The following is a 17,000-nucleotide window of genomic DNA, read 5'->3' as shown; positions in this document are numbered from 1 at the left end:
CTTCATTCTTTCAGCAGATATTAATTACTTCTTTACTGAATGCCAGACACCTATATATTTAATGAGTCTAATGAACTAAAAAAATAGATGTGACCTTGCTATTATACGGCTTTTATTATTTAAAAGACCAAAGGTTAAGCAAGTAATTTATGCGATGTGTTTAAAAGGTCAGTAATGCTCAGCCTGGCTTGAAAATTAGAAATATCATGGATATTGATCAAAACCTCCAAGCACCGTACCCCAGAGTAACCATATGAGAAGATCTGTAATGAAATTCTGGCATCAGTAAATTTTTAAATCTCCTCAAATGAATGCACTCTGTGGCCAAGTTTGAGGATCACTTATTATGGAATTTAAAAAGGCATAAATATAAGCAACAGGTTTAGAGGAGGCTTCCTAAAGGAAGTTATGTTTAAGCTGATACCTGAATGATAAAAGTCAACTAAAGTAAAAAAGGAAGCTGGAGAGGAAAAAGGGGCTGAAATAAAGAAATGTGTAAATCATTTAAACTGTTTCGATCAGGTTTCCACTGAGGGGTTATAAATTGTGGAGCTCTCCTTTGATGGTTTCCTTCTCTTCCAGTGGGACCTGGTATGTGAATCTCAGTCACTAAAATCAATGGCCAAATTCTTATTCATGGCTGGAATGCTGGTGGGAAGCATCATATATGGCCATTTATCAGACAGGTGAGTGTCTCTGGATCACAGATCTCTTTACTCAGGTATTTTCATGAACTCATGAATCATTCTTCCATTAAGAAACACTTATGATTACTGTAGCTTTGTAGTATAGTCTGAAGTCAGGGAGCCTGATTCCTCCAGCTCCATTTTTCATTCTCAAGATTTCCTTAGCTATTCGGGGTCTTTTGCGTTTCCATACAAATTGTGAAATATTTTATTCTATTTCTGTGAAAAATGCCAGTGGTAGTTTGATAGCGATTGCATTGAATCTGTAGATTGCTTTGGGTAGTAGAGTCATTTTCACAATGCTGATTCTTCCAATCCAAGAACATGATATATCTCTCCATCTATTTGTATCATCTTTAATTTCTTTCATCAGTGTCTTATAATTTTCTGCATACAGGTCTTTTGTCTCCTTAGGTAGGTTTATGCATAGATATTTTATTCTTTTTGCTGCAATGGTAAATGGGAGTGTTTTCTTAATTTCAGTTTCAGATTTTTCATCATTAGTGTATAGGAATGCCAGAGATTTCCATGCATTAATTTTGTATCCTGCTACTTTACCAAATTCATTGATTAGCTCTAGTAGTTTTCTGGTAGAATCTTTAGGATTCTCTATGTATAGTATCATGTCAGTATGATACTGGCACAAAAACAGAAATATAGATCAATGGAACAAGATAGAAAACCCAGAGCTAAACCCACGCACCTATGGTCACCTTATCTTTGATAAAGGAGGCAAGAATATGCAGTGGAGAAAAGACAGCCTCTTCAATAAGTGGTGCTGGGAAAACTGGATTTTTACATACTGTAAAAGTATGAAATTAGAACACTCCCTAACACCATATACAAAAATAAACTCAAAATGGATTAAAGCCCTAAATCTAAGGCCAGACACTATCAAACTCTTGGAGGAAAACATAGGCAGAACACTCTATGACATAAATCACAGCAAGATCCTTTTTGACCCACCTCCTAGAGAAATGGAAATAAAAACAAAAATAAACAAATGGGACCTAATGAAACTTCAAAGCTTTTGCACAGCAAAGGAAACCATAAACAAGACCAAAAGACAACCCTCAGAATGGGAGAAAATATTTGAAAATGAAGCAACTGACAAAAGATTAATCTGCAAAATTTACAAGCAGATCACACAGCTCAATATCAAAAAACAAACAACCCAATCCAAAAATGGGCAGAAGACCTAAATAGACATTTCTCCAAAGAAGATATACAGATTGGCAACAAACACATGAAAGAATGCTCTACATCATTAATCATTAGAGCAATGCAAATCAAAACTACAATGAGATATCATCTCACACCAGTCAGAATGGCCATCAGCAAAAAATCTAGAAACAATAAATGCTGGAGAGGGTGTGGAGAAAAGGGAACCTTCTTGCACTGATGGTGGGTATGTAAATTGATACAGCCACTATGGAGAACAGTATGGAGGTTCCTTAAAAAACTAAAAATAGAACTACCATACCAGCCGGCAATCCCACTACTGGGCATATACCCTGAGAAAACCATAATTCAAAAAGAGACATGTACCAAAGTTTTCATTGCAGCTCTATTTACAATAGCCAGGACATGGAAGCAACCTAAGTGTCCATCAACAGATGAATGGATAAAGAAGATGTGGCACATATATACAATGGAATATTACTCAGCCATAAAAAGAAACGAAATTGAGTTATTTGTAGTGAGGTGGATGGACCTAGAGTCTGTCATACAGAGTGAAGTCAGAAAGAGAAAAACAAATACCGTATGCTAACACATATATATGGAATCTAAGAAAAAAAAAAGGTCATGAAGAACCTAGGGGTAAGACGGGAATAAAGACACAGACCTACTAAATAAAGACACAGACTTGAGGATATCGGGAGGGGGAAGGGTAAACTGGGACAAAGTGAAAGAGTGGCATGGACATATATACACTACAAACGTAAAATAGATAGCTAGTGGGAAGTAGCCGCATAGCACAGGGAGATCAGCTCGCTGCTTTGTGACCACCTAGAGGGGTGGGATAGGGAGAGTGGGAGGGAGGGAGACGCAAGAGGGAAGATATATGGGAACATATGTATATGTATAACTGATTCACTTTGTTATAAAGCAGAAACTAACTCACCATTGTAAAGCGATTTTACTCCAATAAAGATGTTAAAAAAAGAAAAACAAAAGAAACACTTATGGCACATTACACTGCCCTGGGGCTTCCTTGCTCCCCAGGGATCTAGAAACACAAACAAATGGAGAATTACAGTCCATGTGGTGAGGGCTATTTTATCAGCTGTGAGCAGTGTATGGGATACAGAAACAACATCTCCATCAGACATGGGAGCGTTTTAGGGTGAGGTTTAGAACAGAGGTGCCACAACATATGGTTTATAAAGACGAGAAAGAGGTACCTATGGGAACAGAGAGGAAGATGTTTCACATCATGAGATTCAACCTGTTCAATGATACAGTATGGAAAACAGTGTTGCATGCCTTAGCCAGGGGACCGTGTTCAGTCCCTCTTAGCTGGATGCTTGTGGATTTTCAGAGCATGGTCATCATGTCCCTGTTTCTCTAGTGTGATGGGTAGACATTCCTAAGAAACCTGTGTTATACATAGCAAAGCGTCTTGGTGGTGTATTCCAATGACCTTGATTTTTATTTTTGCTGAAACATTACTTTAAAGGTAAATTTTTCAACCATGTAGCTAATTAATCTAATGATAACTTCTGTCACCATTTGTGGTATTAGAAACTGGAATACCCTGTGCCTGACCATATCACTTCTGAATTAGACAGCCAACCTTTGCCACCACCCAAGCCTGTCTCCTCTAAAGGGTATGGGGAATTAAGGTGCCCCTTACCACTACTAGCATAATGCCATCTGTTATCTCAGGTGAAAACTGTGAATTCTGAATTTATGACCTTATAAATGGTAACTTATAAAAGTGTTCAGAGTCAGAATGTTCATTTCTAACAGTTCTATAACACAGAACTACTCATCTTGCAGAAATAAAAATAAAACAATATATCTATGCTGATTGATTTTGAAAAAGTTTCCAAGACCATTCAATGGGTAAAATATGGCCCATTTAACAAATGGTACTGTGACAATTGGATATCCACATGCAAAAGAATGTGAATAAACCTAAAACCATAATAAATATTAACACAAAATGGATTAGCAACTTAAATTTAAGATCTAAAACTATAAAACTCAGGAAAAAACAGGTGTAAATCTACATGTCTTTGGGTTTGGCAATGTATTCTTAGATATAACACCAAAAGCCTGAGTAACAAAAGAAAATATATACAGATAGGACTTCATCAAAATTAAAAACTTTTGCACATCAAAGGACATTATCAAGAAAGTGAAAAGATAACCTATCTGATGGGAGAAAATATTTGTAAATCATATATAAAGAATAGGTAGGCAAATAGACCAATGGAATAGGGTTTAATATCTAGACTATACAAAGAACTCCTACAACGCAACAACAAAAATACAAAAAACTCAATTTTTAAATGGGCAAAAGACTTGAATATACATTTATTTTATGAAGTTATACAAATAGTGCATAAGTACATAAAAAGATGCTCAACATGATGTCATTTTAAAAATGCAAGTCAAAAACCACAATAAAATGCCACTTCACACCTACTAGGATGGCTATAATTCAAAAAAAAAAGGAAAATAACATGTATTCACAAAGATATAGAGAAATTAGAATCTTGTACATTACTGATGGGGAGGTAAAATGGTGCCACCACTATGACAAATACTTTGGGAGTTCTTCAAAAAGCTAAATGTAGGGAAACCACATGACCCAGCATTCCATTGCTAGGTATAAAATGGAAAGAATTGAAAACAGGAACTCAAACAAATAGCTTATACAACAATGTCATTGCAGCATTATTCACAATAGTCAGAAAATGAAAACAACCCAAGTATCCATCAACAGATGAATGGATAAAATGTGATATGTACATACAGTGGAAATTGTTCAGCCATAAAGGAAATAAAGTTCTGAATCATACTAAAACCATGAAAACATGTAAAGTAAAATAAGAAAAAGCACGACAAATATTTATGATTCCACTTATATAAAATATGTAGAATAGGAAAATTCATAGAGAATAATGTAGAATATAGGTACCAGAAGATGGGGAGAAAAAGGAATGGAGAGTTATTGCTTAATGGGTACAAAGTTTCTGTTGAGGATTTTGAAAAATATTGGCAGTAGCTAGTGACGATGGTTGCACAACATTGTAAATGTAATTAATACCAGTGAGTGATCTATACAGTCAAAAGCGGTTAAAATAGCAAATCATATTTTATATATTATACTGCAATTAAAAAGAGACTTAATCAAGAGCATGAGAAGACAAACCACAGACTTGGAAAAAATACTTGCAAAAGACACCTGAGGGCCTCCCTGGTGGCGCAGTGGTTAAGAGTCCGCCTGCCGATGCAGGGGATACGGGTTCGTGCCCCGGTCTGGGAGGATCCCATATGCCACGGAGCGGCTGGGCCCGTGAGCCATGGCCGCTGGGCCTGCGCATCGGGAGCCTGTGCTCCGCAACGGGAGAGGCCACAACAGTGAGAGGCCCACATACCGCAAAAAGAAAAAAAAAAAAAAAAAAAAAAAAAAGACACCTGAAAAAGTATTGTTATCCAAAATATACAAAGAACGCTTAACAAAAGGAAAATGAACATTCCAATTTAAAAATGATCAGAAACTTGAAAGACACCCCACCAAAGAAATTATACAGATGGTAAATAAGCATATGAAAAGATGCTCCACAACATATGTCATTAGGGAAATGCAAACTAAAACAATGATATACTACTGCACACCTATTAGAATGGCAAAAACACAAAACACTGACAACACCAAATGCTGACAAAGATGAGGAGCAAAAGGAACTCTCTCTCATTCATTGCTGATGGGAATGCAAAATGATACAGCCACTTTTGAAGACATTTTGTCAGTTTCTTACAAAATTAAGCACACTCTTGGCAAATAGTCTAACAATCAAGTTCCTTGGTACTTTCTCAAAGGAGTTGAAAAGCTATGTCCACACAAAAACCTACCTGTGGATATTCATAGCAGCTTAATTCATAATTGCCAAAACTTGGAAGCAACCAACATGTCCTTTAGTAGATGAACATATAAATAAATTGTGTTACATCAATTGTGTTACATCAAACCATAGAATCTTATTCAATGCTAAAATAAATGAGCTATCAAGCCATGAAAAGACATGGAGGAACCTAAGATATGTATCACAAAGTGAAAAAAGCTAATCTGAAAACGCTACATATTGTGTGATTCCAACTATATAACATTCTGGAAAAGTCAAAACTATGGAAACAGTAAAAGGATAAGTAGTTGGTAGAGGGGGAAATAAATGAATAAGCAGTGTACAGAGGTATTTTAGGGCAGTGAAACTACTCTTTATGATACTGTAATGGTGGGCACATGTCATTATACATTTGTCAAAACCCATAAAATGTACAACACCTAGAGTGTATCCTAATGTAAATTATGAACATTGGGGGATAATGACATATAATTGTAGGTTCATCAATCGTATCAAATGGATCTTTGATATTTAAAATCCTTGTTGGTTAGTTCCAAAATTTGTCTCATCTCCGGAGAAGATTTGAAAGATTTCCATTCTCTTGGGAATGAGTTCCATTTTCTTGGTTCTTCACATATCAAGATATTTTGAATTATATCTTGAATATTATAAATACTAAGTTGTGAAGATTCTATTTTCCATTATTATTCATCAGTAATATTGATTCCTTCATTTTAGCAAGTAATTTTCATGCCTGAAATTAAACTAAAAACTGTTTCTTATGCAGCAGCTCTGACCTCAGTTTAGATCTTTGTCCTTAGTTGAACTTATTCTGCAGGTGTATGTTTCAGGGGCCATCTGGGGGATGTATGGTAGACACAATTTTGGGATCCCCTCTTTACCACTTTCCCTTGCTGGAACCCCCACTTTTTTCATTGTTCCCAGTTTCCCACCATCTGTGCCCTGATTCTCCAGATTGCAGGATGGCAGTTTTTTTTTTTCATGCACCTCATTCACTTTACTGTGAGGACTGCACCTTATTCCAGGCTAAGAGCCATGGAAACAGGATGTTCTTTATTTGCTCTCCATCTGTTCTTATCTGAGAGAGTATACACTCCCCATTACAGTCTATCTGCTTTTGTTCACTCTCACCTATGTTCCAGTAGTTCCTTTTTGTGAATGTACCTGCATTATATTTCTTTTCTGAGGGAATGGAGGGCAAATAGTAGGGTTTAAGGCCTTTATTCCTGGAACCAGAAATGTATACATCAGAGGCTTTTAAGAGGAGTATTATAATAATATATTTTAAACCTAATTCTTGAATCTCCATTGATAATTAACTAAGAGAGCCAGAATCATGTTGGGGAAGACATTTTAAAAGTCTGTCAAATAGGCCTTAGGAAAGATGGTGGGAACTTGAATTAGGAAGATGTCCACAGAAATGGTAACAAATATCTGGATTTGGGTCATAATTTGAGGACAATGCAGTAGAACTTCCTGATGCTTTCAGATTTTTAAGCAGGTAATGGTGTGGCAGAGGGTCGAGGAAGATATCTATGTGTCCAGGCTGAAGAAATGGATGAATGCTGATACTATTTAGTGAGATGAAGGAGGATAGGGAATGAGGACATATAGAGGAGAAAGTCAAGACTGCTGTTTTGGGGGAGGTGGCCAAGATAATTGGAGTAGGAAGACCCTGAGCTCACTTTCTCCCTGGGGCACACCAAAATTACAACTATTTACATAGCAACTATTGATAAGAAAGACCAGAATCTAGCAGGAAAAAAATCTTTTACAACTAAAGATATAAAGAAGGAACCAACCACAAGACAGGGAGGAAGGGCAGAGATTCAGTATAGTCAATACCTATACCCTCAGGTGGGTGACTCACAAACAGGGAGGATAATTACAATTGCTGAGGTTCTCCCCAAGAAACAAGAGGCCCAAACTTTACATTGATCTCCCCAGCCTTGGGGTCCTGCATCAGGAAGATGAGCCCCCAGAAGGTTTGGCTCTGAAGGCAAGCAGAGCTTAATTTCAGGGGAACCAGAGGCCTGTGGGAAATAGAGACTCCACTATTAAAGGGCTCACACAAAATCTCACATGCTCTGCGATGCAGTGCAGAAAGAGAAATTTGAAAGGAGCCTGGGTCAGACCCACTTGCTGATCTTAGGGAGCCTCCCAGAGACGCAGGTAGTAACTGGAACTCACCCTGGGGACATAGACACTGGCATCAGCCATTTGGGGAGCTCATTCTACAATGTGGACACTGCTGCTGGCTAGTGCCATTTTGGAATCCTCCCTCTCCCAGGACCTGGCCCTGCTCACCAGCTTGTCAACACCAGTACTGAGATGCCTCAGGCCAAGCAACTAGCCATGTAGGGACACAGCCCCACCCACCAGCAAGAGAGCAGCCTTAAGATCCCTTGAGGCCACAGCCACCCCAGCACACATCCCTTTCCACCAGAGGACCCAGGACCCAGCCACACACACCAGTGTGCCATCACTAGCCACAGGACACCCAGGGCCCTGCAACCAGAGAATCTGGAACCCACCATATGACCAGCTTCACCCACCAGATGGCCAGCACTAGCTCTGGGCCAGCCACACACATGGCAGTGGACAGGCATCAACTCCAGGACCCACTGAGCCCCAGCCCTGCCCACCAGCAGGCAAACTCCAGCCCCAGGACCATGGCAGCTCCACTGCTCACCATGTCAGGACCCAGCCCATTCACCAGCAGGCTAACACCAGCTCCAAGATACCTTGGACCCCTCAGCCAGCTGCCCCAGGATCCAGCCCCACTCACCAACAGGCCAGAAACAGGTTTAGAATAACACAGACCTCACAGCCAGGTATGTCAGGAACTGACCCAAACGACGAGCAGGTCAACACTAGATCTGGAACACTGGTCACAAAAGCAGCCACCCCAGAACACACCCACCAGAGGGTCATCACTAGCCCTGGGATAATGCAAGACTCTGCATCAGCCTCCTTATAACCGAGCCCAGCCAACCAGCAGCCAGCAGCCTCTGCACAAGGCAGGGCCTGGCAACCAACTGGACTGGGGACCAGAAACTCCTATGAAACTGTCCACAGTTGGCATCCACAACAACAGAAGGACCCATGCAGCCCACATAGGGGGCATCTCTAGAGCATATAGCTCTGGTGACCAAAGGGAGTTGCACTGCTGGCATGGATAGGACAACTCCTACAAAAGGCCACTTCTTCGGGTCAGGAAACATAACCAACCTACCAAATGTATAGACATAAAAACAGCAAATTATAAATAGAATATATGGAATCTAAAAAAAAAAAGTTCTGAAGAACCTAGGGACAGGACAGGAATAAAGATGCAGACAAAGAGAATGGACTTGAGGACATGGGGAGGGAGAAGGGTAAGCTGGGATGAAGTGAGAGAGTGGCATGGACATATATACACTACACTGTCTGTAAAACAGACAGCTAGTGGGAAGCAGCCGCATAGCACAGGGAGATCAGCTCGGTGCTTTGTGACCACTTAGAGGGGTGGGATAGGGAGGGTGGGAGGGAGATGCAAGAGGGAGGAGATATGGGGATATATGTATACGTATAGCTGATTCACTTTGTTATACAGCAGAAACTAACACACAATTGTAAAGCAATTATACTCCAATAAAGATGTTTTAAAAAACCCCAGCAAATTAGGCAAAATGAGGAAACAGAGGAAAGACATTCCAAATGAAGGAACAAGATAGACCCCAGAAGAACTAAGTGAAGTGGAGATAGCCAATCTACCCAATAAAGAATTCAAAGTAATGATTATAATGATGATCAAAGAAATCGAGAGAAGATTGGATGAACAGAATGAAAAGTTAAAAGCTTTTAACAAAGAGTTAGAAAATATAAAGAAGAACCAAACAGAGATGAAGAATTCAATAACTGAAATGAAAAATACACTAGAAGGAATCAGTAGAGTAAGTGATAAAGAGGAAAAGATCAGCAAACTGGAAGACAGGGTAGTGGAAATCACTAAACCTGAACAAAAGAAAAAGAAAAAGAAAAAAAAACAATAAAAAGAAATAAGTACAGTTTAAGAGACCTCTGGGGCAACATCGAGTGGGCTAACATTCACATTATAAGGATCTCAAAAGGAGAAGGGAGAGAGAAAGGGGCAGAGAACATATGTGAAGACATAATAGCTGAAAACTTTCCTAACCTGGGAAAGAAAACAGACAGCCTGGTCCAGGAAGTACAAAGAGTACAAAACAGAATTAACCCAAGAGGACCACACCAAGACACATTGTAATTAAAATGGCAAAAAGTAAAGATAAAGAGAGAATATTAAAAGCAGCAAAGGAAAGGAACAAGTTATGTACAAGGGAACTCCCATAAGTCTACCAGCTATCTTTTCAGCAGAAACTCAGCAGGCCAGAAGGGAGTGGCACAAAATATTTAAGCTGATGACAGGAAAAAACTTTTGACCAAGAATACTCTACCCAGCTAGGCATTCATTCAGATTTAATGGAGAAACCAAAAGTTTCACAGACAAGCAAAAGCTAAAAGAGTTCAGCACCACCAAACCAGATTTACGAGAAATGTTAAAGGGAAGTTTTCAAGTGAAAAAGAAAAGACCACAATTAGAAAAAAGAAAATTGTAATAAAAAGGGAAGATGGTGGAGTAGAAGGACATGGGCTCACTCCCTCTTGAGAGCACCAGAATCACAACTAACTGCTGAACAATCATCAACAGGAAGACACTGAAACTCACCAAAAAAATACCCTACATCCAAGACAAAGGAGAAGCCACAATGAGTTGGTAGGAGGGGTGCAATCACAATAAAATAAAATCCCATAACCTCGGGGCGGGTGACTCACAAACTAGAGAATAATTATACCACACAAGTCCACCCACTGGAGTGAAGGTTCTGAGCCCCACATAAGGCTTCCCAACCTGGGGGTCCGGCAATGGGAGGAGGAATTCCCAGAGAATCAGACTTTGAAGGCTAGCAGGATTTGATTGCAGGACTTTGACAGGACTGAGAGAAACAGAGACTCCACTCTTGGAGAGCACACACAAAGTAGTGTGCACATGAAGACCCAGGGGGAAGGAGCAGTGACCCCACAGGAGACTGAACTAGACCTACCTACTAGTGCTGAAGGGTCTGCTGCAGAGGCCAGGGGTTGCCGTGGCTCACCACGGGAACAAGGACACTGGTGGCAAAAGTTCTGGGAAGTACTCCTTGACATCAGCCTTCCCAGACTCTGCAATTAGCCACACCAAAGAGCCTGTAACCTCCAGTGCTGGGATGCCTCAGGCCAAACAACCAGCAGGGAGGGAACTCAGGCCCACCCATCAGCAGACAAGCATATTAAAGTATTACTGAGCTCTACCCACTAGAGCAACACCCAGGTCTACCCACCACCAGTTCCTCCCATCAGGAAGTTTCCATAAGTATCTTAGATGGCCTCATCCACCAGAGGGCAGAGAGCAGAAGCAAGAAAAACTACAATCCTGCAGCTTGTGGAATGAAAACCACAATCACAGAAAGATAGACAAAATGAAAAGGTAGAGGGCTATGTACCAGATGAAGGAGCAAGTTAAAATCCCAGAAAAACAACTAAATGAAGTGGAGATAGGCAACCTTCCAGAAAAAGAATTCAGAATAATGATAGTGAAGATGATCTAGGACCTTGGGAAAAGAATGGATGCAAGAATCAAGAAGATACAAGAAATGTTTAACAAAGACCTAGAAGAATTTAAAAACAAACAGAGATGAACAATACAATAACTGAAATGAAAAATACACTAGAAGGAATTAATAGCAGAAAAACTGAGGCAGAAGAACGGATATGTGACCTGGAAGACAGAATGGTGGAAATCACTGCCATGAAACAGAATAAAGAAAAAAGAATGAAAAGAAATAAGATAGCCTAAGAGACCTCTGGGATAACACTAAATGCACCAACATTTGCATCATAGGGGTCCCAGAAGGAGAAGAGAGAGAGAAAGGACACGAGAAAATATTTGAAGAGATTATAGTCGAAAAATTCCCTAACATGGGAATGGAAATAGCCACCCAAGTCCAGGAAGCACAGAGAGTCCCAGGCAGGATAAACCCAAGGGGAAACATGCCAAGACACATGGTAATCAAACTGATAAAGTTTAAAGACAAAGAAAAATTATTAAAAGCAACAAGGGAAAAAAGACAAATAACATACAAGGGAACTCACATAAGGTTAACAGCTGATTTCTCAGCAGAGACTCTACAAGTCAGAAGGGAGTGGCATGATATATTTAAAGTGATGAAAGGGAAGAACCTACAATCAAGATTATTCTACCCAGCAAGGATCTCATTCAGATTTGATGGAGAAATCAAAAGCTTTACAGACAAGCAAAAGCTAAGAGAATTCAGCACCACCAAACCACCTCTACAACAAATGCTAAAGGAACTTCTCTAAGTGGGAAACACAAGAGAAGAAAAGGACCTACAAAAACAAACCCAAAACAATTAAGAAAATGGTAATAGGAACATACATATCAATAATTACCTTAAACGTGAATGGATTAAATGCTCCAACCAAAAGACACAGGCTCTCTCAATGGATACAAAAACAAGACCCATATATATGCTGTCTACAAGAGAACCACTTCAGACCTAGGGACACATACAGACTGAAAGTGAGGGGATGGAAAAAGATATTCCATGCAAATGGAAATCAAAAGAAAGCTGGAGAAGCAATACTCATATCAAATAAAATAGACTTTAAAATAAAGAATGTTACAAGAGACAAGGAAGGACACTACATAATGATCAATCCAAGAAGATGATATAACAATTATAAATATATAGGCGCCCAACATAGGAGCACCTCAATACATAAGGCAAATGCTAACAGCTATAAAAGAGGAAAACTTACACCAACGGACAGATCATCCATACAGAAAATTAATAAGGAAACAGAAGCTTTAAATGACACAGTAGACCAGATAGATTTCATTGATATTTATAGGACATTCCATCTGAAAACAGCAGATTACACTTTCTTCTCAACTGCACACAGAACGTTCTCCAGGATAGATCACATCTTGTGTCACAAATCAATCCTTGGTAAATTTAAGAAAACTGAAATCATATCAAGCATCTTTTCCGACCACAATACTATGAGATAAGAAATAAATTACGAGGAAAAAAACTTAAAAAACACAAACACATGGAGGCTAAACAATACGTTACTAAATAACCAAGAGATCACTGAAGAAATCAGAGGAAATCAACAAATACATAGAGAAAAATGACAATGAAAACACGACGATCCAAAACCTATGGGAAGCAGCAAAAGCAGTTCTAAGAGGGAAGTTTATAGCAATACAATCCTACTTCACAAAACAAGAAAAATCTCAAATAAACGATCTAACCTTACACCTAAAGGATCTAGAGAAAGAAGAACAAACAAAACCCAAAGTTAGCAGAAGGAAAGAAATAATAAAGATCAGAGCAGAAATAAATAAAATAGAAGCAAAGAAAACAACAGCAAAAATCTTCTTTGAGAAGATAAGCAAAATTGATAAACCTTTAGCCAGACTCATCAAGAAAAAGAGAGAACTCAAATCAATAAAATTAGAAATGAAAAAGGAGAAGTTACAATGGACACCACAGAAATACAAAGCATCATAAGAGACTACTACAAGCAACTCTATGCCAATAAAATGGACAACCTGGTAGAAATGGACAAATTCTTAGAAAGGTATGACCTTCCAAGACTGCACAAGGAAGAAATAGAAAATACAAACAGACCACTCACAAATAATGAAATCAAAACTGTGGTTAAAAATCTTCCAACAAACAAAAGTCCATGACCAGATGGCTTCACAGGTGAATTCTATCAAACATTTAGAGAAGAGCTAAAACCCATCCTCCTCAAACTTTATCAAAAAATTGCAGGGGTTTCCCTGGTGGCACAGTTGTAGAGAGTCCGCCTGCCGATGCGGGGGATGCGGGTTCATGCCCCAGTCCAGGAAGATCCCACATGCCACAGAGCAGCTGGACCTGTGAGCCATGGCCACTGAGCCTGCACGTCCGGAGCCTGTGCGCCACAACGGGAGGGACCACAACAGTGAGAGGCCCGCGTACTTCAAAAAAAAAATGCAGAGGAAGGAACACTCCCAAACTCATTCTATGGGGCCAACACCACCCTGATACCAAAACCAGGCAAAGATACTACAAAAAAAGAAAATTACAGACCAATATCACTAACGAATATAGGTTCAAAAATCCTCAACAAAATACTAGCAAACAGAATCCAACAACACATGAAAAGGATCATACACCATGATCAAGTGAGATTTATCCCAGGGATACAAGGATTGTTCAATATACACAAATCAATCAATGTGATACACCATATTAACAAACTGATGAATAAAAACCATATGCTCATCTCAATAGATGCAGAAAAAGCTTTTGACAACATTCAACACTGGTTTATGATAAAAAAAACTCTCCAGAAAGTGGGCATAGAGGGAACCTACCTCAACATAATAAAGGTCACATATGACGAACCCACAGCAAACATCATTCTCGATGGTGAAAAACTGAAAGCATTTCCTCTAAGATTAGGAACAAGACAAGGATGTCCACTCTCACCACTGTTATTCATCATAGTTTTGGAAGTCCTAGCCACAGCAATCCAAGAAAAAGAAACAAAAGGAATACAAATTGCAAAAGAAGAAGTAAAACTGTCAGTGTTTGCAGATGACATGACACTATACATACAAAATCTTAAAGATGCCACCAGAAAACTACTAGAGCTAATCAATGAATTTGGTAAAGTTGCAGAATACAAAATTAATGCACAGAAATCTCTTGCATTCCTATACACTATCAACAAAAGATCAGAAAGAGAAATTAAGGAAATAATTCCATTCACCATTGCATCAAAAAAGCATAAAATACCTAGGAATAAACCTGCCTAAAGAGATGAAAGACCTGTATGCAGAAAACTATGACACTGATGACAGAAATTAAAGATGACACAAGCAGATGGAGAGACATACCATGTTCTTGGATTGGAAGAAACAATATTGTGAAAATGACTCTACTACCCCAAGCAATCTACAGATTCAATGCAATCCCTATCAAATTACCAGTGGCATTTTTTACAGAACTAAAACAAAAAATCTTAAAATTTGTATGGAAACACAACAGACCCTGAATAGCCAAAGCAATCTTGAGGGAAAACAACACAGAGCTGGAGGAATCAGATGCCCTGACTTCAGACTATACTTCAAAGCTACAGTGATCAAGACAATATGGTACTGGCACAAAAACAGAAATATAGATCAATGGAACAAGATAAAAAGCCCAGAGATAAATCCATGCAGCTATGGTCAACTAATCTATGACAAAAGAGGCAAAGATATACAATGGAGAAAAGGCAGTCTCTTCAATAAGTGGTGCTGGGAAAACTGGACAGCTACATGTAAAAGAATGAAATCAGAACACTCCTTAACAACATACACAAAAATAAACTCAAAATGGATTTAGCCTCACCTAAATGTGAGGCTAGACACTATAAAACTCTTAGAGGAAACCATAGGAAGAACACTCTTTGACATAAATCACAGCAAGATCTTTTTGATCCACCTCCTAGAGTAATGGAAATTTAAAAAAATAAACAAATAAGACCTAATGAAACTTAAAAGCTTTTGCACAGCAAAGCAAACTTTAAACAAGACGCAAAGGCAACCCTCAGAATGGGAGAAAATATATACAAATGAATCGATGGACAAAGGATTGATCTCCAAAATATATAAACAGCTCACGCAGCTCAACATTAAAAAAACAAACAACCCAATCCAAAAATGGACAGAAGACCTAAATAGAAATTTCTCCAAAGAAGACATACAGATGGCCAAGAGGCACATGAAAAGCTGCTCAGCATCACTAATTATTAGAGAAATGCAAATCAAAACTACAATGAGTTATCACCTCACACTGGTTAGAATGGGCATCATCAGAAAATGTACAGACAACAAATGCTGGAGAAGGTATGGAGAAAAGGGAACCCTCTTGCACTGTTGGCGGGAATGTAAATTGATACAGCCACTATGGAGAACAGTATGGAGGTTCCTTAAAAAACTAAAAGTGGGGGCTTCCCTGGTGGCGCAGTGGTTGAGAGTCTGCCTGCCGATGCAGGGGACATGGGTTTGTGCCCCGGTCCGGGAAGATCCCACATGCCGCGGAGCAGCTGGGCCCGTGAGCCATGGCCACTGGGCCTGCACGTCCGGCGCCGGTGCTCCGCAATGGGAGAGGCCACAACAGTGAGAGGCCCACGTACCACACACACACACAAAAAATACCACAACTAAAAGTGGAACTACCATATGACCCAGCAATCCCACTACTGGGCATATACCCAGAGGAAACCATAATTCAAAAAGACACATGTATCCCAATGTTCACTGCAGCACTATTTACAATAGCCAAGTCATGGAAGCAATCAAAGTGTCCACTGATAGGCAAACAGATAAAGAAGATGTGGTACATATATACAATGGAATATTGCTCAGACATAAAAAGGAACAGAATTGGGTTCTTTGTAGAGACGTTGATGGACCTAGAGACTGTCATACAGAGTGAAGTAATTCAGAAAGAGAAAATCAAATATCATATATTAACACATATATGTGGCATCTAGAAAAATGGTACAGATGAACTGGGTCGCAAGGCAGAAATAGAGACACAGATGTAGACAACAAACGTATGGACACCAAGGGGGAAAAGTGAGGTGGGGGGTTGGATGAATTGGGAGATTTTGATTGACATATAAACACTAATATGTATAAAATAGATAACTAATAAGAACCTGCTGTATAAAAAAATATAAAATAAAATTCAAAAAATAATAAACAAGAAAATTGTGAAAGGAAAAATCTCATTGGTTAAGGCATATATACAGTAAAGATAGTAAATGAACCAGGTATAAAGCTAAAGGTTAAAAGAAAATTTGTTAAATCATATCTATGTGCATTAAGTATTTAAAGGATTCAAAAAACAAAAAGATGTAAAATATGATGTCAAAAACAATAATTGTTGGGGCAGGGGAGTAATAATGCAGGGTTGTTAAAATGCATTTAACTTAAGAGATCAGCAGCTTAAAATAATCACACATATAAGAGACTGATATATACATATATACCTCATGGTAACCAGAAACCAAAAACCTATAATAGATACACTCCCCACCCCTGAAA

General features: G+C 39.0%; 1 protein-coding gene across 1 annotated transcript in view; it reads left to right on the top strand.

Moving 5' to 3' along the window:
• Nucleotides 1-17,000, top strand: part of LOC132493655 (organic anion transporter 7) — a 39,478-nt gene that overhangs the window by 506 nt on the left and 21,972 nt on the right. The window contains exon 2 of the mRNA XM_060104394.1: nucleotides 583-686. Within this exon, the coding sequence (XP_059960377.1) occupies nucleotides 583-686 (104 nt within the window). The remainder of the gene's footprint in view (nucleotides 1-582; nucleotides 687-17,000) is intronic.

This window comes from Mesoplodon densirostris, chromosome 7, assembly GCF_025265405.1.
Source record: "Mesoplodon densirostris isolate mMesDen1 chromosome 7, mMesDen1 primary haplotype, whole genome shotgun sequence".
NCBI lineage: Eukaryota > Metazoa > Chordata > Mammalia > Artiodactyla > Ziphiidae > Mesoplodon > Mesoplodon densirostris.
The sequence above is the reverse complement of the archived record's forward strand: the minus strand, read 5'-3'. Positions and strand labels throughout refer to the sequence as shown.